The sequence below is a fragment of the Ciconia boyciana genome, chromosome 1, assembly GCF_034638445.1.
Source record: "Ciconia boyciana chromosome 1, ASM3463844v1, whole genome shotgun sequence".
NCBI lineage: Eukaryota > Metazoa > Chordata > Aves > Ciconiiformes > Ciconiidae > Ciconia > Ciconia boyciana.
In genome coordinates this window covers 198,054,464-198,077,364 of record NC_132934.1, presented here as the reverse complement: position 1 = coordinate 198,077,364, position 22,901 = coordinate 198,054,464, and the positions used below count along the sequence as shown (strand labels likewise).

At 40.3% G+C, this 22,901-nt stretch overlaps 1 protein-coding gene across 1 annotated transcript in view; it reads right to left on the bottom strand.

Annotated features, from left to right (window-relative positions):
• The window catches only part of ATP8A2 (ATPase phospholipid transporting 8A2), a 349,297-nt gene that overhangs the window by 197,152 nt on the left and 129,244 nt on the right, over window positions 1-22,901 (bottom strand). Inside the window, exon 25 of the mRNA XM_072850471.1 lies at window positions 10,497-10,669. Coding sequence (XP_072706572.1) covers window positions 10,497-10,669 — 173 coding nt within the window. The remainder of the gene's footprint in view (window positions 1-10,496; window positions 10,670-22,901) is intronic.

Here is a 22,901-nt window from a genome sequence, read left to right as displayed (position 1 = left end):
ATGAGATGCTGCAAAGAATCTTTTCTGCTGTCTTTGGGCAACTGTGCCAAGGAAAGTCTAAATCCCCCAAAAGCTATCACACCATCAACTAGGGATAGCTATTTTGCTAAGTCGTTTCCAATTGGGCAGCCTTGATGGCCTGCAGAATATGGAAGGATTTACTCACACAGCTGAAGAAAAGGCACGTCCATGGATCTTGCCACATTTCAGACATATCAAGTATGCCAAAAATGGCATAACCCACTGGAGCCAGTGCTTCTCCACCATTCTGCTCACATGAACAAACCCAAAGAGTTTAGTTCCTATTCTAGCCCATTGAATCAAATCAGATTTACTACAATTTCCCTCAAGCATAGTTTTGTTTTTAATTATCATGATTTCAGAGATATGAACAGCAGGGAAGTAAGTTTAAGCCCAGTCGTTCTACTCAGTGCAAGGTCAGATTTTTCCAATTATCTACTATGGATTCAGCTATGCTCCTACTGAACTTAGAAGTCACACTCTAGTCTGCTTCCACCAACACTAAGCACTTTTGGAAACCAGAGCCATTTTACCAGTTCAGTGTCCCACATATTACCACAGTGCACTAAAGCCCAGAGTTCTCATCAAGTTAATTCCCTGCAGTACTAAGCAGCTTGCAGAACAGACTGTTCCTGCCTCTGTAATTTTATATCTGGTACTTTTAACAATGGAAAATACAAGACTTAAGCAGGTCCTGTGGGATAGAGCACAAGACTTTGCTAGATCTTACGAAAGGAGCGCTACCACAGTTGTTTTGAGTGTCTTGTTTCTGAATGCAGGGCAGCGCCACGTATTCTTCAGAGGCCCTCGTCTTCAGCACATTCATGCATCTGGGTATTAGTGAAACTCAAATATTAAATTTGGAAGACAAAAATAAGTATTTCAGTAAAAGCAATGAGTATCCTCAAATCCTCTCCTCCTAGGAAAAGTTTTGAGATCTTTTATAACCACTCAGTATTCAGACAAGGAAATTCAGAATAGTAAGCAACGATCAAGATGAGGAGAATTACCTATTCCCTCATAACATTCTCCGCACCATTAGAAGAACACAGAGAAAAAAAAATTGTTGTAGTTGCAACTTGGTGAGCGAGGAATTAAAGAGCTTTTCTATGCAGTCAGAAGCCTTTACAAAGCAGTTGCAAGGTTGCAGAAAGGCATCAGACCCTTGGCCTCCATCCAGCCTGATGGACCAGCAGGGAATTCCATAAGAGGAAACATTCAGTCACTCCCTGGCAGGCAACATACTGTTCCAGGAACTCAGGAAAGGGGTATTTGGTGCAACAAGCAAGAAGCAGTAAGAAATAAGAGGACTATGTCAAGAGTCTAATCGTGCCAGAATGCCTGAACAGGAAAAATTCTGCATCACTGAGGTCTAATGGAGAATCAGAGTGTCTGACACAAACTTTGGTTTGGGGGGAAAGCTTCAGTTGAGACAGGACAGTTAGCTGCAGTTAGCCTACACGCTTCATCATATTAAGAAACTGTTCTTACCAGATACAGAAGTATATACACCAATTAATGCTTTTGTACACTCTGTCAGAGACTATATATTATACATGTGACATAGGCCATCTTAAAAGAGCTGAAACATTTTGCTGACAGCTAAGTCACAAAGTTAATTTACAATTGCATTGGCAAACTGAAGGGACTTGGGTGAGGCCAGGGTCAATATGCACCATATCCCAACTGTAAAAAAAAAAAAACAACCAAAAAACCCCCAAAACCAAAAACCACACAAAAATCCAACCACCAAACAACCCCTCCCCCCAAACCTACATATTTTGTTTAAAGACAGTCATGATAACGTTTATGCTTCCAAAACTATTTTTACAAGCCAGAAAGCTAAAACCAAGTTTCAGCAATAGTTAGAGCTGAGTTTCACAAGCAGGACCTTGCTGTAGTACCTCTGGGTTAAAACCTGGCAAGCTTTAGCATTCACACTGACACCCTCACAACAGCTTTGAATAGGAAGTGAAGAATATCATACTTGATAGAGAAGACAGGGGGAATTTCAGTGAGAAGAAAGTAATTGTTCAAGTTGGAACTTTGCCAGAATATAGGGGTTAACACACTAACACTTGTGGAAAGAAAAATATACCAGTACTATGAATTTCTCATGGAATACAAGGTATTCCAAACCACAGTTTTATCTTTCTTCTAAAATAGCATACGTTCCGTCAGCATAGTGTTTTCTTATGTGCAGTATCTATGGAATGTTTATTTTCCAATTTGGGAAGTGTAGTGCTAAACATAGCATTGCTGGCTGCTCCTGCTCAGAAACTGAAAAGACTGGTAGCAATTTGGACAAGGTACTGTAGCATGGTGAAGAAACTCATAGCAATACCATTTGGAATTGTTTGCAAGAGTTATCACACCATTGCTCAAGACAGAAATTTCACTTGCATTTTATGAAATACATCAAGTGAAATAAGAAGATTTTGGTCACCTAAATACCAGACTCACAATGCAAAAAGGCAACAAATGAACTTTAAAAATAACAGCTAGGGTAAACAGTACTTGGAGAAGAAACTTCATTTTTATCAGGACACAGTATTTTTCCTACTAAATTGTTTCCAAAGTTAAAAAAAAGTCAGTTGCTTTTAGCTGTATTCATGCCTTTCCTCCATTTTTTTCCAAATACATGCTGGTAAATGAATTTACTAATAAGAATGGTTACAGAAATAGGAAGTTCAGGTAAATGTAGTAGAGTATTTCAGACACAAATATTTCATTCATAATCACAGTTAGGGGAAGTCAGTCAATTGGTAGTCCAGTATGAAAACAAACCCAACACTGAAACAGGTACCCATTCTGAACTGAAGCATACAAGTTCCAAAAACACAACACAAATTTACTCAATTAACTAAGTATTTTTCATTAATAACTTCAAAAGAAGCAATCATTTTGCCAAATTTTGAATAATAATGGAAACTGGAATAGCGGTTCAACTTAGAGATTACTTTGTCTGAATTATTTCCTCACCTCAAATACACAAGAAAAGGAAAATAATTGTAAGTATAGTCATGGTCAGAATAATGGAATGAAGTTAAGCAAAGAAATGTTTGGCCTTATAGCAGGATCATTTAAGTTCAGGCTGTAAGGCAACTGAATAGTTACTGAAGGGAAAGAGTGAAACCTTTTTCACATGTGTCATTCAAAAACCAAACAAAACCAGTCAAAACAGTATCTTTAAGTACTTTTTTAGTGTAAACAAAAATAATCCTAAGAAAGTGAATAAGTGATTCACAGATGTTTCCAACTTGATCAGCATGTATTTCCTTATAAGAGGACTACACCCTGAGTCTGGGATGTTTACCTTGCTTTACGGATTTAATTGATACAGCAACCTTTTGGAGAAACATTAACGCATTTAGGATTAGAGTCAAGTCTTTGCTTTTTGGATTCTCAGTCGACCAGACAAGTGACTGGAATTAACAGTAATTTTTTTCCCCTTTTAAACACTAGGTATGTATTTGCATGATTTAAACTATGAGAGTGAGGCTTGGGAACTGTCACAGCTCAGGACACTGATTAACAAGAAAAGACAGAAGCCAGACCATTCAGCAGAAACTCACTCTGTCACTCAAAGGACAAGATAATTACCAAAATTTATAAGACCAGACTTCCCCTAAAGTTTGCCCATACTGGCTTTCCAACACAGAATTGGTGGCATTTTGCAAGTTTACTTAGCTCTTGCAAAGCAGCCAATGAGCTTTTAAGAAAAGTAATCATATGAAAAAGTCCCAAGATCGCTTTACACATACCTACATACACACTGGACACTTTAAGCAATAATTTCTAATAATCTGTGAGTATTCCTTATTCAAGAGTGCAGAGAGCACCACATCATGTTGCAACCCCAAACCTTCCTCCCACTTCAATTATCTACAAACATTAAAGCTGCCAGAATGGCTCTTCCCTCATGGTTTTCAAAGTCATGAGATGAATACTGCTGTCATGCGTCATCAGAAATAGAACAAGAGAATGAGCATTGATAATTTAGTAGGTGATAGATGAGGGAAAACATAAGATGTACATACAGGGAGACATAACACATCCATAATTTTCTTTGGGACCAATTAACGTTACAATTGGTTTGCATACTCTTAATCAGAATTGTGTTGCAATTTTCTGTCACAAGAACGGGGATCTTTTCTAATGAAAGCCAACAAGACACTTTTTTTGATTTAATAAATATGTTCTGAACTACAGCACAGAATAATCACTTTGTCAAATACTAACAGCGACAATATGAGACCTAGGGGCATAAATATTTAAGAGGTATTCCAGATGTTCTTTTTGTGAGCTATATTATTGATGTCTCCTCCAAATGATGATGGAAGACCAGAAGCATCCAAGCTATGGCCTTACAACTCAGAGTGCCAAGACAGTTTTTCTCATCTAATCTCTCTTCTCATTACCTAGCTGACGAAGTGGCACTAACAATTAGCAACAGGTACTCTCCACAGGCGGCTTTTTTCCTTCCCTTCTCCCACCATCTGCTTTCAGTTCATTAAATCCTTTCCCTTTCAACACCCAAGCAGACACTCTCTAGTCAAAGGGTATGTTCATTTCAGAACATTTAGTGTCTGTTCTCAGAGTGATGTTTGTGGGTTCATGTCCTCACCCCATGCACTCTGCATACTATTTGAAATAGCAATACAAGTGGGAAAACAGTCAGGGGTTTTTGTTGTTGACGGTGGGTTGTTTAAAGAACATGCATTTTCTGACCTTGTTTACTTAATTCCTCAGTTCCTAACCATTATCACTACAGCTCCACTATTGCTCAAGGTACTGAAAGCAACAGTTTGTGCCACTATTGCTCAAGATACTGAAAGCAACAGTTCGTGCCACTATCACCTAACAAAGTTAGTTGGTGAGTTTGGGCATAAGTCCTGCAGTCAATGCTCAGATACTGAGCAACAGCTGCACACCTTTCATACCTAAAAGCCAGCAAAATCATGCTAATGTAGTAGCCATGAAAAGGCAAGTGCCCCTGTGGAAATAGCAGGCAGTTCACAGAAAGTGCTGTTGCTGGATTTCCTCAATTTCTGTTCATGCTGTGCCACTTTACAGATCTCTGCGGAACAGGACCTCTGATAAAAGCAGGGCAGAAAGGCTGAGAGGTTGTACAGCAACTGAGACATTTTTCTTAGTGTTCCTATTGCCTGAACTTTGTCACAAGCCAAAACCCAGCAACAAGATAAAACCTCAGGAGAAATAAATTGCTCAAAACAGACATTGTGATATATTTTATCAATAGAGCAGGCTGATGAAGCCATCATAGCTTCATTGAATTCCCCCTGGCTATACTGATTTCCACCAGCACAACATGAACAGCAGCAGCACATGAATACTGCACTGGAAAACAGACATCTGGAAGGAGAGGTGTTGCTTTAATAGAGATGGTCTTATGCAGTAAGTGTAGGAAAAGAAGAGGCTGGTCAAAGCAACTTTGTTACCTTTAAGCAGAACTTATGCCACCAGATCCAGTGAAGCATCAGTGTCTTTTTAGAGGGACAGGATAGAGCACCAGAATTTCCCTGTACAAGCAACTTTTCACAACTTGCTATGAAATAGCTAAATAAAACTTTGACTGGCCTCTGCTCCAAATTATACATAGCAGATGTTTGACGTGAGTGATTACCATCCAAACACTGTATGCCAGATGATCTTCTCCATTTAGGAATACAGAAGTTCTGAACAGTAGCTCTGAAGAGTCAGATGGTGTGGGAGCGTTTGTTTCTTTTGGTACAAAGTCCCAAACCCTCTTCTATAAGGGCATCAACTCACTGTTCACTCAGTTGAAAAGGGCTCAGTATCTAAGTACAAAAGCTTAGTTTAGCATTCTTGCTCTGTAGATACATGTGTGAAAAAGTAATACTCTGCTCAAACAACATCCCAGCACCATCACCTCAAGCAGTATTGCATAAATGGCCAGTAACATAAGCAAAAGAGCAAAAAAACACCCTGAGGCAGCCCAGCAAGGATGTGGTCCCAGTCTCATGCCACACATCTCTCTGGAGATGCTTGCTTCATTGTGCTTACATCTGAGAGAAATTAAAGAAAGGAGTACTTCTGCTGTCCAACAATTATTTATAAGTACTTCAGTACTTATAAACTGCTTGGAACAATTTGATCTATAAAATGCCAATTAATTGCTTCTTCCTGATGCAAGTCCTATTAATATGGCATTAAACTCATACAAAGGCAGAATCACTGTCACCTGCAGAAAAGTTCCACTCAACAAAACAACCATTCCCAAAGCATATAAAGTCATTAAAAAGTATTTCTGAAACACCACATACTTCAATTACAAATATTTCAATTCAAGGCAGGCTCTTCAGTAGATAATTAAATATGCTGCCATAACATGCAAGTTACATATGTCTCTGCTACTTTTATATTCAAAGCCAAACACAGCAATCTGCTGTACAAACTAGCTTTCCAAGAGGTATAAATACTAGATTAATGATAAAACTCCATTTTGTTATTAAAAAAATCATCTCACTTCTACCTAAGCCTGAACATTTTGCTGCTCTCACAAAACATCAATAAAAACAGGTCCTTTAAAGGAACATTTAAAAACCAGAGACAGGCAATCAACAGCTCAGATCTCATAAATGAAGTCATGAGTTCAACTGCCTTCCAAACAACATTTACTTCCACTGAAAAGTAAGTTTTGCTTGCTCTGGACCGGTTGCATACTGACATCCCAGTCAGCATGAGGGAAGATAATAAGATCTGTCAGCCTCTGGAACAACTTTTAACCAACAAGGCTTTTTCTTAAAGAATTGTTTGGTTTGATTTTGCAAGCTTCACCAAGTCTCCCGAGGGGTATATTTTCCTCCACTGTGCCAGTGGCCCATTAGAGACACTGTAACAGTGGAAGAGTTAACCCCATCAGAAGATACCATCTCTCCCTCTTAATGCAAAATGGGGCCAGGTTTACTATAGTTTCATTTTAAGAGATTACCCCTGAGAATCAAGTTCAGCTACAGTTTATGCCTAAAGCCCAGCAAATGAATATACAGTATAACTTAAGTATATTTGAAAAAAATCTTTGAAAGGCAAATGCAGCTGAAACTCCCCAGAGGAGATGAAAATGTTGTAGTAAGTTTATGAAATATTAAGTCCCACGAATTTATGCTATGTTGAGAATAGCAACACAACTCCTCCTAGAGTGGTTAAACATCATACCACTAAGTTTAAAGACCCAGATCCCCCTCCCAATTAACATTTTTGTTTGAAGACTGACTGTATTTAATTTGAAGTTTCCTCTTGCTATACCAATTACATGTTAAAACTTTTTCCTGTGAAGTTTAAGTGCACTATCTCATGTGACACACAAAGTACCATTAAAAACAGCCCAGAGTAGGGGGCGGGGGGGAAATGTTTTTCTTTCTTCAGTATCAAGCACCTGGAAAGTAAATGGAAGGTTACTGCAAAGCCTTAAAGGCTATTAAAGGCATTCCTCTTTTTCCTTGGGGATTTAAAACTCAGTTATTTTTATTCCTCTTTTTAAGCCTAAGAAATTACATCATCTTTTCCCCTTTGATTTACACTTTACAGTATTTTTTCCCCACATTGTTCCTCAGTTTGCTAATTCACTAATAATCAAAACTGCTGTTGGCTCAGTCATGAAATAACAGGAAAGGAAGTGTCCAGTATTACACATCTCTGCAAAACAGGAACATTCATTATCTTCAGTTTATTACATATATAAATGTAGTATAATTTTAGTAATTTGCAATTTATGATTTGTTTCAGCTACACAGGTCTTTGACCCAGCTTGTCAAATCTTTCAGAAATAAACTAACAAACTGCCTTGGAAGGATCTCTACCAAAGCATTGTGATAAGAGTATGAAAGTAAGAGCTTTTATTTGCTCAATTTTGTTAACTTCCCCACAAATACAACAGCATAATTCTACAACACAGGGTCAATTCCCTTCCTGGGCACTTGATGCTCTCTAAGCCCAAGGTAACTTTGCACAAAGAGAATGCTGACCTTCTTACTGGCCCTACATCTGGGCCTGTTGCATTCAAGAGAAGATTGCTGCAATTGTGTGAGCTCCCTCTTGTAAAACACTCTCGTTCACTCCCATGAAATAGCTGCAAAAGTGAGACCCCTCCTCTAACACCTCATGCCCTCTCCCTCTATGTCGTGTGTCTCCCCCCAAAAAACAAACAAACAAACAAAAATCAATCAGCAGTAGCAAAAAAATTGCTACTAAAGAACTGATTTTGGAATGTCATTGCAGTTGACAACAATTTAGAACAGGATTTGAGAGAAGGACAAAGAGCACTGGCTAGAAAAAAAAAATGAGATATTTGTCCCCAGTCATAGAATCCTAGAATCACCCAGGTTGGAAGAGACTGCTGGAAATCAGCTAGCCCAAAGGCCCTGGCTAAAGCAGCATCAGCTAGAGCAGGTTGTAAGCACCATATCGTCCAGTTGGGTTTTCCATATCTCTAAGAACGGAGACTCCACAACCTCTCCGGCAAACCCATTCCAGCATCGGACCACCCTCACAGTAAAACAGTGGGGTTTTTTGTGTTCAGATGGACATTCATGTGTTTTGTGTGTTGCATCTTGTCCTGTCACTGAGCACTACAGAGAACAGCCTGGTTCCCCTATCTTCATTCACTCCTATGACATATTTATACAAATTGGTAAGAACCCATCTGAGCCTTCTCTTCTCTAGGCTGAAGAGTCCCAGCTCTCAGCCTCTCCTTGTATGAAAGATGCTCCAGTCCCTTAATCATCTTCGTGGCCCTGCACTGGAGTCTCTCCATTAAACCTGTTTGTATCTTATATTGATGATCCCAGAACCAGACACAGTACTCCAGATGTGACCTCATCAGTGCTGAGTAGAGAAGGATCACCTCCCTCGACCTGCTGGCAATGCTCTTCATACTGCAGCCCAGGATACTGTTGGCCTTTTTTTTTGCCGCTAGGGTGCACTGCTGGCTGACGGTCAGCTTGTCCACCAGGACCCCAAAATCCTTCTGGACAAAGCTGCTTTCTAGCCTGGCAACCCCCAGCGGTTACTGGTGCATGGGGCTATAACTTCCCAGCTACAGGACTTTGCATTTCCCCTTCTTCAGCTTGATGAGATTTCTCTCTGCTCAAGTCTTCAGCTTCTTCAGAGATGGAAACAGCCAATGCGTTCATCTACTTCAGGTGCATGGACTGTAATTGCTTTTGCCACGCAGTATTTGTATGCTAGTGCGCACATAGATAAAGACTGCAAAACAGTAGTACAAGGTCTCCATATAGTCACTCCCCACAAAGCAGGTCTTGCTTCTAGGATGCAGATAAAACTTCCTGTCCACTTAAACCAACAATCCCTTCTAGGTCACAGTTCTCCCCAAATACCAGCAGTGAGCACAGACACACACGCGTAGACACACACAGAGTCCTCAAAGCTGCATAATCTTTTAAAGTTAAAAATGATGCAGCCTTCCTGCTATGCAGAAAGTAAAGCAGGCCAGCTTTTGGTTTTCCTTTTCTTTGGGTTCTTATTTTCCTTCTTTCTGAAGTAGTCATGACATAGGACCGCATCTGTGTATGGCTAAATCCACAAACAGCATCAAATTCTGCTGTGATGTAGTAAAGCAAGTGGTAGTCTAACATTTAAAATAGCGCAAATTGCACTGTTACACACATTCTTGCATAGCATACATAACTGAAAAATCAAGACAACTTAGATTCATCCAGAGACCTTCTCTAGAGCCAAACTGAACAGTCACACAAACTTCTTGCTAGCTGATTCCTATTGCTTACTATTAAGCACATCCATACCAGTCCTTCTCATCAGTGTCTACTATAATCAGGCAATCAGGTATAATGCTTTCTAACGATCTTTCCTCGTTTTATAAAAGAGATTGGACTCTGTTGAGACTGACTGTGGCAGAGGGAACTGCGTTGTTAGACGGCACTTAATTTTAGTGAAGGACTTGCTTCCTCCTCCATAGGAGGAACCAACTACTACCCAAGTTGCTTTCCAGTATACTTACGAGACTGCTTCCAAGACCTAGCAGAGTTCTACCACCAGGAGGGAACACGCAGCCGATTGAATGCTCACCTTAAAGGTGTACAAGCTCTACTGCTGCACTGTAAAGCATCCTGTAGGACAGGAAGAACTGAAGTCTTAAACTTTGCTGGCCTGTCAGTCAGCCTTATGAATGCTTTCATAGACCTGTCTATGGTATAAGACAAATACCTCTCTCCAGTCCTCCTTTACTCCTCCCAGCACAGCCTGGCTTCATAATAGCTCCGCAGCAGAGAAATCAATTATATTATCAAGTGGCTCACCACTGCAGCTTGCTTCCTCTTGAATATGACACTATTTCCCCTACTTCTGTATTTCCTGTAAGCACTATAAGCATGAAAGGAAAGTTAACACACTAGATAAAGTTTCCCAGGCTTTGTGCCCATTTTGTTACCAGAAAGAGTCCTAGAATTTCTTACCTGCAACAAATGACCGCTTTACAGGAGAGTGCCAAGTCCAGAAAGCTCTGCCTGACTTCAAATGAAAGGGCATACTTCAGTGTGTGGCCATCAATAATCAGAGCAATATTGTTTTCCTTGCCCAGTGACTCCCCCAAACTGGTACAATGTTGAGTCAGAGAGGCTCTTGTTGCCTGAAGAATGAACAGAAAGAAATCATGTTTTTTCTTAATACAAGAAAAGTGCATTCAAACTGCAGCAAGGCATCTCTGGACTATGCAGTGGAGCACCGTATACGCGCACCCAAACTAGCACTGACATGAGTTAGTGTTTTAACAGGACCTTGTGCAGACAATTTGGGTGACAAATCAGCAAAAGCTGCATCCGCTTGCCTAGGAATGCATGCATGCCTTGTTTCAGTGCAGACTCTGGCATCTGCACTACACACCCCTGCATGCCGCATGTGCCCACAGCAGTTGTGATACATCCTTTTCAGCTATAGGGCAGGTATAACCTAATGCCTTTCATGGCTTTTGACACCGTTCAAATATTGCCATTTATTCAAACAGTATTCCCTACCAGAAAAATATTTTCACTGACAGCTGCTGCTGGGAAAAAAAGATAAATAAGTCAAGTGTTCATGTTTCACTGTCACCCCAAATATTTCAACCATCCTACTGCAGTGAAATTCATGCTTAAAGCAGTCTGTTCCATTCCCATGCAGGTTAGCTTAACCATCAGTTCCAGCTGAGTTAACCACTGCTAAATAGTTCAAGAAGCTGCTCATGATCTGAAGTGTACGTGCACTTTTTCACAGAGAAGGTCTTGATGCACAGGACACACAATGGCAAAACATGAAAAGCAAAGACTTCAGTACCAGTCAAACACTGCTTTTAGGTGACAAATGATCACCAGCTGCTCGATTCTATAATTTTTCAGTTTGTCCCCTTTGTTCAAAAAAGAGTATCAGTGGCATACAGAAAAATAATTGGGTTTTGTTTTAGAAAATCCTCACCCAGTTTCCAGTCTAGTATTCTCACCATTCTTAAACCAACCAAAAAACTGTCAGAAATTAAAGTGTGATCTTTATGCCTCATTGCAACCCATTCATCATTTTATAGATCCAGATTTCTCCAGAGGATTACAAGGCCATAAACTGTTGCCAAGTGCTGCATTTCCTATTTGCACCTCCAGTTTAAGACAGATGTTTAAAAAAAAAAACAACAAAAAACCCACAAAAACCTAAGGTAACTGAACTAGTTACTCTGGACTACACGCCTGCTGGTCCTGAGGAACAGATTACCTCAATGAAGGCCAGCACTGATGTGGAGCCTGGATTTCTCTCTCTACATTCAACTGAGAACAGGAGTTAGGGTTTTTGCACATGGTTGAGCAAACCAAAGATGTATAGAAACCTGCATATGTGAACCCTCTTATGAAGATGGCAGAAGTAGTATTTAAAGTTGCATCTCCTTCACGTCAAAGACATCTGAGCCAAAATGCTCCAGTTCCACATCGCACTACTAAAATAGCGGGAAACAAGTTCCCATTCCTAAAATACTTCCTTCAGTGACTTCTCCAGCATCTATCCATGAAAGGAAAATACAGGAAAAAAACAACACAAAGAGCTTCCTAGTACCATGGCTTAATTTCTTATCTAAGCTTTCACAAGCTGTTTCTGTGCACTCTAAAGAACAGAAGTGTCATACTGAGGTGGGGCTTTTTTCTGTGAATAAAGTGATGGGAAACTCCTCTGACCTGGGTGCTTGCAAGGCTGTTTCTCACTTTTTTCCCCTCACTCCTCACCATCTGTGCAGCGTTTTGTCCTTTTGTAAATACGCTTTCCCAGAGGTGCCGCCATCTTGGCTGAGGGGCTCAGCTGTGCCCTGCAGAACCAGCTGTGTCCAGCATGTCTCCTTCCCAGGGCCCCTGCAGCACCCAACACCTTGCCACAGACACCTGGAACAGCCGACCAGATGGGCACTACCACAGTGCTCAGAGAAGCTCAGGTAAATCAATTTAGTATGTCAAACTACTGGAGACTGAGAGCTACTCCGCACCCTCCAGGACAGAGAACCACAGGCAGTGCTTCTGGCTTACGGCAGAAGACCTCTCCCACCTGTCCCCTCTTTTTTTTTTTCTTACTACTACACTTCAGTAAGACCACACTAACCCAAGTTCTCATGCTCGCTAGAGGCCAAGTGCCAATAAAATTACGGCTGCTCAGATGTTATACAGCCTGTTGGTGCTTCCCAGCCCCCCAGCAGCCACGGTCCTGTGAGCCACCATTGCGGCTCTGGCGTCTTATACTGCAGCCCTCAGGAGGGCAGGATTCTGTGCACCATAACGCTCTCCTCTCTTCCTCAAACCTTCCCCTCCCCACTCTCATTTTGGTGGCAAAGTTTTAATGAGGTTGTAATAGTAATATTCACCCTGGCTAGAAGTATCCTGACTGCAGCCATCAGCAACCGCAACCAGTCCAAACTTCACTTCCATCACAGTTAACAGCAGGATCAGCCCAAATACTTTGGACTTTGATCAGTCCAATAATGTTTTACTGAAACAACCAGAGACAAAAGTGTTCCCTCTCTGTTGATTTAAATTCTTTTACAAAGATTTCTACTACAGGATTACATCAATGATCTTTAAATGCCCATGTTCATAAGGTCATGGTAAAGGATTTTTTCCTCTATCTTTTTATTTCCAGCTCAAAATCACCTTGTTTTGGAAAAATACACTAGCTTCCCAAATGAAATAATAATTTCAAAAATGTTTTCCATGCATAATAGTGAAATTGATCTGACTCCTGTCAAGACAGACAGCCACCACAGTACACCGAGCAGCAAGACTGAGTGTACTGTGATGGTTAGAGACAACATATTTTTGCTTGCCTTGAATCATGTTTCTCATACAAAACTCAATAAATATGTTAAAGTCTGAAACGTATCACAAAACTGCTGAACGTGGCAGCACTTCCAGCCATCTGCTGCATAGAGTTCTGAAGTTTGACTAGATCAGTTTTACACAAATAAAGCCAGTAAAATAAAAGACAAAAAAATAGCCACACTCAAATCAAACCAGAGCATGACCATGGCCAAAAGCAACCAGCCGGGAACGAGTGCAAGAATACAGCAAGCATATTCCAGCTCTCTCAGAAGAGCCTCTGGGCCCCCACAGTTGGCAGCTCAGGGACCTCCTGAGCCAAGGTGCAGGGTCTGTTATGGGAGAGCCCTCAACCCCCAGCTACCATCAAGAACTGTGGGAAGCAGATCAAAAAGTTAGCAAAGGGAGAGAGGTCACCGCTCCTTTAGAGTAAAGCAGGATGCAGAACAGCATGTAGGCAAGGAAGAAACCCCAAGAAACACTGGAGATTAAATGAATTTTGGGTGGTGAAGAAGTTGAGGACATGACAGCAGTGAAGACGGCATTACTGAACAGAGGAGGATGACTGAGCTTTCCCAGGCCAAACAGGTGGGAGGAGACTCAGGCCACTTTCACACACAAGGGAGGGGGAAAAAAAAAAGAGGAGGGGAAGTTGCTTTGCAATTTCTTTTCTCTTGCCTCAATCATCGGTATGGTAGTCAAAACAAACTCACTCTGATTCACTAAGAAACTAGCCCCAAACTGGTGTCAAGTTTACCGATTAAGTTAGTGAGTATGATAGAGTGCACAATTCAGCCATTTCAGACAGAGATTACATTTTGCACCTTCTTCGTTACAAGGATGACTGCGTCATTCCCTGCTTCCCTGTTAAGCTGTGAGGAATTAGATGTATGACTTCATGGCATGCTTTATTTATACTGTTTTATTTATACTTTAACACAAAGTAGATGACTGTGCTTAAACCATTGCAGACTGATGCAGGAAAAACAAGGGTATGTCTTGGGGAAAGCAAGCTGTTTTATCTACTTCAACACTACTGTGTAGTGACAACACTCACAGAAATCCCAAGGATTGTATAAGGGATACAGTTTGGGTAATGTCATCAATAACAGAATTTTAAGCCAAGAACCCTTGTCCCTGGGATCTTGGAATAAGTGTCACTTGTTTTTCTTCACTGCTTCCTCTCAGTCTTGCTCAAATCTTTTTCTTGCTGTCAAATGCAGAACTACCCCTGTCCTTCTCCCAAATCCACCCACAGGATTAAAAACTTCTCTGACTATTTGAAATCAAGGGAGACAGTCCCTGCCCTTATTCCCTGTCTAGCCCTTCTGGCACTTCAGAGGAAACACCTTCATGTTCCTGTTGCTTCCTCACCTGACCCAAAGGAAGGTGAAGGGCCAGGGCCCAACCACCTCCTCCTGCAGAGACAACGGAGAACCTGAGGGCAAGTTCAGGAGGGCTATTCAATATCCATCATCTGTTGCCCAAAGGAAAAAGTCACATGGCAACAGGAGGACTTACAAAAGGTGATGATTCTCATCAGACAAGATTACTAGTCTCTCCATAGCTTATTATCATGGCTATGTATAAGCCTCATCCAGTTCATGCCCTGGTCACTGAACTTACTCATCTTGCATATGAGATATCACAGAATTAGTAACAGGGTTAATAAATACCTCAAAAAGCTATAAATCAAGCATTACAAATCAGGCACCTCATTTAAACAGCATTTCATAAAGCTCTCAATATACTCTTCCATATGCATGGCTAACTTACAACCTAATACCTTATACAGTAAAAAAGCACTAATTATTATTTCTGTTTCTTCCAACTACTTACAAATGCTATGTTTTAAAAAAGAAAATAAACTACTGCTCCTGGAGGCCAGTGCGATTAAGCAAAAGAAACTACCTCCAAATCTCACTGGGTACATAATAAAGACTTCCTAAGTAAGCAGATGAACAAACATTTAGAAGCCATGGGGAACTATATCCTTCCATGGGCAACTCATTACTGATAACTAAAGTAGAAATCTCTACTTTGATATCTAGCTTTTACTCTGTGTCTGACATCAAGGGATAAGTTTCTTCTCTGAGTCACATCAAGCAAGAAAAAAAAAAATCAATCCTTTACTAGAACAAGCATGATGGAGCAGAAATCAATGGTAGTCCTAAGAAAGTATCTGGATAAACTCAGACCTGTGGAATACCCCTGCCATTTTTACTGACTACCCATCAAAAGTAAATGGAAAGCTTGTCAGTTCTCCTCACAAAAATAGAATATTACAGAGGAGAATATTACAAGCACTTCGCTTACCCATAACAAACTTGGTTTTTCTTCCCTCAAGACTTCCTTCAGACACATAGAGCATCCAGCTGCTCTGGGGAAACCTGGAGAGGTGCCTGCTAATCAGAACTTATTGTATTGGCGTATCAGATAAATTTCTACAAAATATTAAAGATACAGATACAGTTTTACTTAAAGGTCAGAAGGCGTATCAACTGAAAAGTCCATTGGCTTAGTAGCCCTGATTCAGTGGGCTATTCAAATAAACACAGACATTTCATTAGCCAGTAGAGGACATATGCACATGCTTACGCTGTCTGTTGAGTCAGAGCAACATTATTAGTTTCATTAGAGCTTCACAAGAGCTTAAGAATCCATTCATACAAGACCACCAAGTCAATCAAAGCACAAACATTAAAAAAAGGATCGGTTAGATTGCCAAGAGTCAACTGCAGAGCTCAAACTGAGGAAGCTAAGGAAATTATGTTTTGATTTTTCTTCTACTCATTTGACATGGTTGGGGGAGTTGATTCTAAAATATCAACAATTCTGACTCACACAAATGCATTTAAGGGTTAATGCTGTTATGGTGTCTATGCTTGAGTTAAATTCAAGACATGGTGGTATATTTCATCACAAACCTACCCCACCCGCTCTTCCTGTTTGTTTTCCCATTTCCATTTTAACAAGTCACAACCCCAATTACAAACCTTGAGCAGAGCATTTACTTGCATTACTGTCTTAAAACAAACTTTCAGATTGTATTGTTCTGTGTGTGCATAATTTTCATCTAGAACATGGAGTAACATTATTAGTACACTATTATAAATCTCCATAGCAGACAATAATTTGTTGACAGGCAGAAAATGAAAAACACCCTGAAGCTGAGTTTGTGTGGTCTTTTCTCTGGACTGTACTCTCAAGATCTTTAACAAACCTTTCAATAACATGTTTGTATATTCTCACTTTTTAAAGCCTCAGAAAAACACCCTGCTATGCCCAGCTTTGTATTTAAATAACAAAACTGTCACAAACAAATTCTGGCATTTCCCAGGCTATTATTTTGTAGTTTAACAGAGCAAATACTAATAATTTTCACATGATGCTTAAGAGTGAATTTGGAAGTCAGTGCAATCAGAGTTAAGTCAATCAGAGCTCTGCTGACTTCATTGAAAACAAGAGCTGACTCGTACTGTAATAAGAAAACATTAGAAACATTACTACATAGGCTATATAACAAGACCTTAAGGGTTTTCTTTTTTGTGTGCACCTTTGGGTGGGGTTTTTTGTTGGTTTGTTGTTGTTGGGTTTGTGAGGGTTTTTTTGGTTTTTGTTGTTTTGTTTTTTTTTAAAAAAAACCAAACAGCAGAACACCATACAGCCCATTCCCTCCCATGAAAGCTTGGGAAGTTTGCATGCTACAGCAAGAAGTGTTAGTGTGTGTGTCGTGGTTTAACCCCAGTCGGCAACTAGGCACTACACAGCTGCTCGCTCACCCTCCCCACCCCCCGTGGGATAGGGAGAGAATCGGGGGGGGAAAAGTAAACCCATGGGTTGAGATAAAGACAGTTTAATAGGACAGCAGAGGAAGAGAAAATAATAATAATAATAATAGAATGTACAAAACAAGCAATGCACAGTGCAATTGCTCACCACCTGATGCCCAGCCAGTCCCTGAGCAGCAATCGCTGCCCCCTGGCCAACTCCCCCCAGTTTCTATACTGAGCATGGCATCATATGGTATGGAATAGCCCTTTGGCCAGTTTGGCTGTGCCCCCTCCCAGCTTCTTGTGCACCTGGCAGAGCATGGGAAGCTGAAAAGTCCTTGACCAGTGTAAACATTACTTAGCAACAACTAAAACACCAGTGTGTTACCACATTATTCTCATCCTAAATCCAAAACACAGCACTATACCAGCTACTAGGTAGAAAATTAACTATCCCAGAGAAAACCAGGACAATGAGGCAATCTGGTACCCAACACAGAATGACAATATCAGATACTTGCCAAGAAAAAACATCAGTAGTACTTGCCAAAACTTTGGGTGCAAAAGACTTTAGCAGGATAACAGCCATTCCCTAAATTTATCTTACAAACAAGTTGATACCCAGAAAAGAACTGAATAATTACTATAAGATGATCAGCTCCAAATCTCATCCCCTTCCTCCCCTGCTTTTCCCTGGAAAGGCTCACAAAGTCACTGAGATGATAGCAGGAGAAAGAAATGAAGCCTCTTTTGCACAGCAACTACACTCACGTTTCATTCTAAACATACAGTGATACGTGGCCCACAAAGCAAAAAAACTTGGGAAGAAAACTAAATTGCAAGTAGTGTCACATAGACGAGAAGGCCTCTTTAGCTGAAGAAAACTATTCACCCCTGGATCTGTGACCTCCAAGACACACACACTCATTAAGCCTAAATCAGCCTTACGTTCTGGTCTTCTCAGGCACCTACATTTCATGCACCCTTCTTGCGCGGCCTTTCCTCCATCTCAAAGGAGCTAAAGTGGTCCTCGCTGAACAAGTTCCTGCAGTAAGAGATGTTAAACTAACACCTTCATTAGTTTAACTGTAATCTAAGTCAACTTCATATACTACTTGTTATATTTCTCATAAATCTAGAAAGTACTGCTAGCTACAGCAGTTTAAAGATCTTTCCAGGTTAACTTCTTCCATCATCCTGTAATTCATTTCCAAACCACTAAGTCTGTGAGATGATATAAATTACACAATCTGCTAACTCATTGTTCTGCAGTACAGTGAAGTGCCAGCTCAACCTATTTTACCAACCTAAGAATTTACTTTTTATGACTACTGTTTCCTTCCTACACATGGATAATGTGAATAATCACATGTAACAATTCTTTCACTATGCTGATGTCATGGGTTAGCCCCAGTCAGCAACTAAGCACCACACAACTGCTCACTCAGCCTCCCCCCTCCCAGGTGGATGGGGGTGAGCAGCAATCACTGCCCCCAGCCAACTCCCCCCAGTTTCTATACTGAGCATGGCGTCATATGGTATGGAATAGCCCTTTGGCCAGTTTGGCTGTGCCTCCTCCCAGCTTCTTGTGCGCCTGGCAGAGCATGGGAAGCTGAAAAGTCCTCGACCAGTGTAAACACCACTTAGCAACAGCCAAAACATCACTGTGTTATCAACACTATTCTCATACTAAATCCAAAACACAGCACTATATTAGCTACTAGGAAGAAAATTAACTCTATCCCAGAGAAAACCAGGACAGCTGAAAAAAGTGGTTTCAAGTCAAAACACCAGCAATACCCCCTGTCCCCCCAGTGTTAAATGAAAAATCCTCCAAGGCAGACTTAAGAAAAGCATGGACTTCACTGCATAACCCCATTCAAGAGAACACTTGCCAACCCTACTTCATGGAAAGTTTTGCACTGTATCTTAATTGCAACTTAGAAGCTTCACCACATGTTCAGTGAAGTCTTTCACTTCAAACTGTCTAGTTGCTGTACCTGAGGGATCTGTAAGAACATCTGGCAGAAGCAAATTTACAGGAGAATAGGGATAATGAACATAAAGGCAAGACAAACTAATGTTTAAACCAAAGATGGTGAAACATGATACAAGTATTTAGAGCAACACTTGTTGGGCAGAAGAGACACTGGAAGTGCTTTCCACAATAAATAGCACATGTGCAAGTGCTAAACTTGAAACCTCTCCTGAAACCAAGGAAGAAATAGCACTTTATTTCCAGAACAGATACTCACTTCTGCCAGTCTTCCAAGTTTTGCACCAAACTTGACTAGGACAAACTACTTCAATTTCTGAAAGCAGACAGGCAACTTCCAAAGACCTAGTTATAAGCAAAGGTGCAAAGTACATTGCCACAAAGCCTAGTAAAGACGACTTCTGCACAGAAAGAGGCCAGCTGCAGGATTTGTTGGTCAGGTTCCTCTGCTCGCCCTCTTTTGTGACTTCCTACAACTGCTCAACCTTCAAACAGACAATTCTTTAACTGCTTCTATGTACTTTTGGAGTTAGATTGTGGATACAAATACAAATGCAAACATAGTAGTGTTTGCTACATAGTAGTGTTTGCTAGGTGCACTGTGTCACCTGCTTACATAAAACTGATCCAAAAGCCATGGTTTACAGCCAATTAAATGGAAACTCAAAACATCAGCAGAATTGGAAATATTTAGTTATTAATATGAGGATATGCATGGCCTAATACGATCAACTCTGCAGTAACACGGACCTCCATGTTCTACTCACAAAAGTTCAGACAACCATTTGCATACTTTCTCAACAATTAGGATGTTCTTGAGAGCATCCACAAAACTACCTTGGCTTTCTTCTACCCTTAAAGCTGTGTCACAATGCCAAAAAAAAAATCAAACTTGGCAGCAGTATGGACATTTGTCTGACCACCTAGCTACATAGTGCAACACATGAGGCAGTATGTGTTGAATGGAATAGGCTATATTCTTGTGCCATACTTCCTTGCCTTTTACCTTTTTCACCACTGCATAACACCTAACTCACATTCAGCTTGTGACCCACCTACTCCTTTTCTGCTCCCCATCTTGTGTTCACATGGTTGAGCACTCCTGTGCAATAATACGATCTTGCGTCTTTCCTTTTTTTCTATAGCTTCTTTTAGAAGAGGCAAGGATAAAGGACTAGAAAAGCAGGAATGCATGATCAGGTGCTCATACAAGTTCTGAGAGTCATGAGGGACTTGGAAGTGTCTCGCCAGATGAACATATCTGAAGGAACAGCAGTAATATTGGGACCTATGAGCTATGGGATTATGGCAGAAGAGCCAGGAGGAGAAATTAGACTAAGATGACTCCTAGAAAAGAAACTTATATACCAAGATATCTCAATAACATGCAAAGAGACAAACTATGAAGCTCCATATGAAAACCCATCACCTGTAAGGTTCTTGTAATGCCAAAAGTAGAAATATGAGCAGTGAGGTTGTTTTGTTTATTAACTCACTGAAAACAGCACTATGCAGAGATGCCTCTGAAGATTACACATTTCTAAACCCCAATTTTAAGACTTCATCCATTCCTTAGCTTTACAGGAAGAACAGACTATAAGGACACTCTCCATTTCCAAAGCCAAGAGAACCTTTGAAAGCTGAAGAGTCCAACTGTGAATACTTCACTACTTCACATTTCAAAAGAAATACTACAAGCACCTTCCAGTTTAGGAAGCCTTAAATACTTTAAAATAGATGGTTCACTTCAAATTCAACCTGTACACACAAAACCACTCAGCAAATGGATCATGGGAGAAGATCAGATCCCAGCTGACTACCTTCAATTTACTCTTTTCAGTAAGATCAAAACTTAAAGAAAAAAATTCAGGCTTATCAATAGCTGTTGCTCAGTATTACTGGAGTGCTCACCCTGTGTCACATACTGATTTGAAGAGATACTAAGAGCACACACTATGTGAGCTCTCCAATGACACTTCACACTGATAAACACTAACTTGATCTTGTAAGTCCCAATCAATTACTTGACTTCACCCCTTTGAAGCAATTCTCCAAAGAAAGATTGAGAGGTATAACGAAGTGTCCCATATTTCCTCTCTAATATAAAACAAGCATCATTTTGACAAAACTTCAGCCTGAAGTAGTTATAAGACATTTGATCCCAGATTCCTCTGACAGGAGTGCCAAAACAGCTTAATATTCTCAGAGCCTGGTGAGAACAGGAGCATGTATGTACAATAGCTGGAAAATAGTCTATTCTAAACCATTTCTGCAGGTACCATACAGAAAACCTGCAGTTTCAAAATAATTCCCAACAAGATTCCTCACAAAGCCCCTGGAAACCTCAATTTAACTCTGAGTGATATGAGTGGATAATTTTTCCGAAAGATGTTGTTATAGTCATCATCTGCCTTCCCACAAGAGTCTGTAGAAGTTGATCAAGCAACATCTGCATTTCTCTTTAAAAAGTATTTAATAAGCTCAGATAACAGTTACACACAAACAACCCCAGCAATGTGCCATCTGTTCATCCAAACCCATTTATGAGAGTAAGCTCACCACCATATTTAGAGAACCCCAACAAATAAAATATTAGGCAAATATTGTTATAAAGCAAGTGCAAATATCACTAAAAATGTAAGGCAAGACAACAAAACCCCATTCCTAAAACACGTCAATCAAATGACTGTCACTGATTCTACACAGCAATACTTGCTTATTTAATAGCACCATGATTCTGCTTGATGAATATGGTCTCCTACCATGCCAAGAAAAACATCATATGGAGGACCCAAAGATATTAGATGGCCTCACTCAGATCATTTTCATAGCTTTGAATCCAATTTCAACCTGAAATTCCTTCACAGTAAACCAAGTAACCTAAAACGTCTATATACAAAGAGTTCTTAATCTGCATAGCAAGTCTCAGGTTATCACACATACAGACTAAATCTAGCCTTCAAAAATTAGATAAACAGATCATATCAGTACTTTTACGTCTCCAGTGGCAGCTGAAAGTCCAGATGAATTGGACCATCAAGAGCTGTAGATAATTATTCAAGGATGTTTTCAGTTCTGTAACGAACTGATTATGCAGGAGCCAAGGAACTTTGTAAATAGGGAAGAAAATATACCCTGAAGGAACCTCTGTCCTGTCAGCAGTACATTTATCTCCAAGCATGTTCCAAGGTAGTTTAAAAACAAAACAGATCTTTTACAAGCTTTGTTTGATCACAGAAAAACCATCTCCAAGTATGTCAGTCAGATATACCATCTCAAATACATATCCTGTATAAAGCATTGCAGATAGTTCAAGATCACAGTAAAGAATAGCACCAAAGAGCTGACCACTTGAAAAGTACATGGTTAAATGTTCAAGTCAAATGGTGCAGAATGCCAGATGGCTGCATGCTAAACTTCAGGCTCTCAGTGAAGAAAAGTGGTGTCTTTATTAAGGAATATGTATGAAGTCCCCCTGCAACCCATGAGCTGGGCACCCAGGGGAGAGGAGACAAAGGAGGGAAGAAAGGCTTTTTCCAAGTTGAGAGGTAAAACTGATTTGTTCAAGATTTTACTAACCAGTCATCTCCCATCTTGCAGATTAAGTATCATGGCAGTATGTGCTGCCAGAAGTGGTGGTCCTAGCATTGTAACCATTTGAAATAAAACCTCCAGTTTCCTGCAACAGTACTTTTTCCTCAGATTGAAAAGAGACACACTGATTATGGGAGTGGCATCTTCAAAGCCAATCTTCACTGTAAACTCTCATTAAAA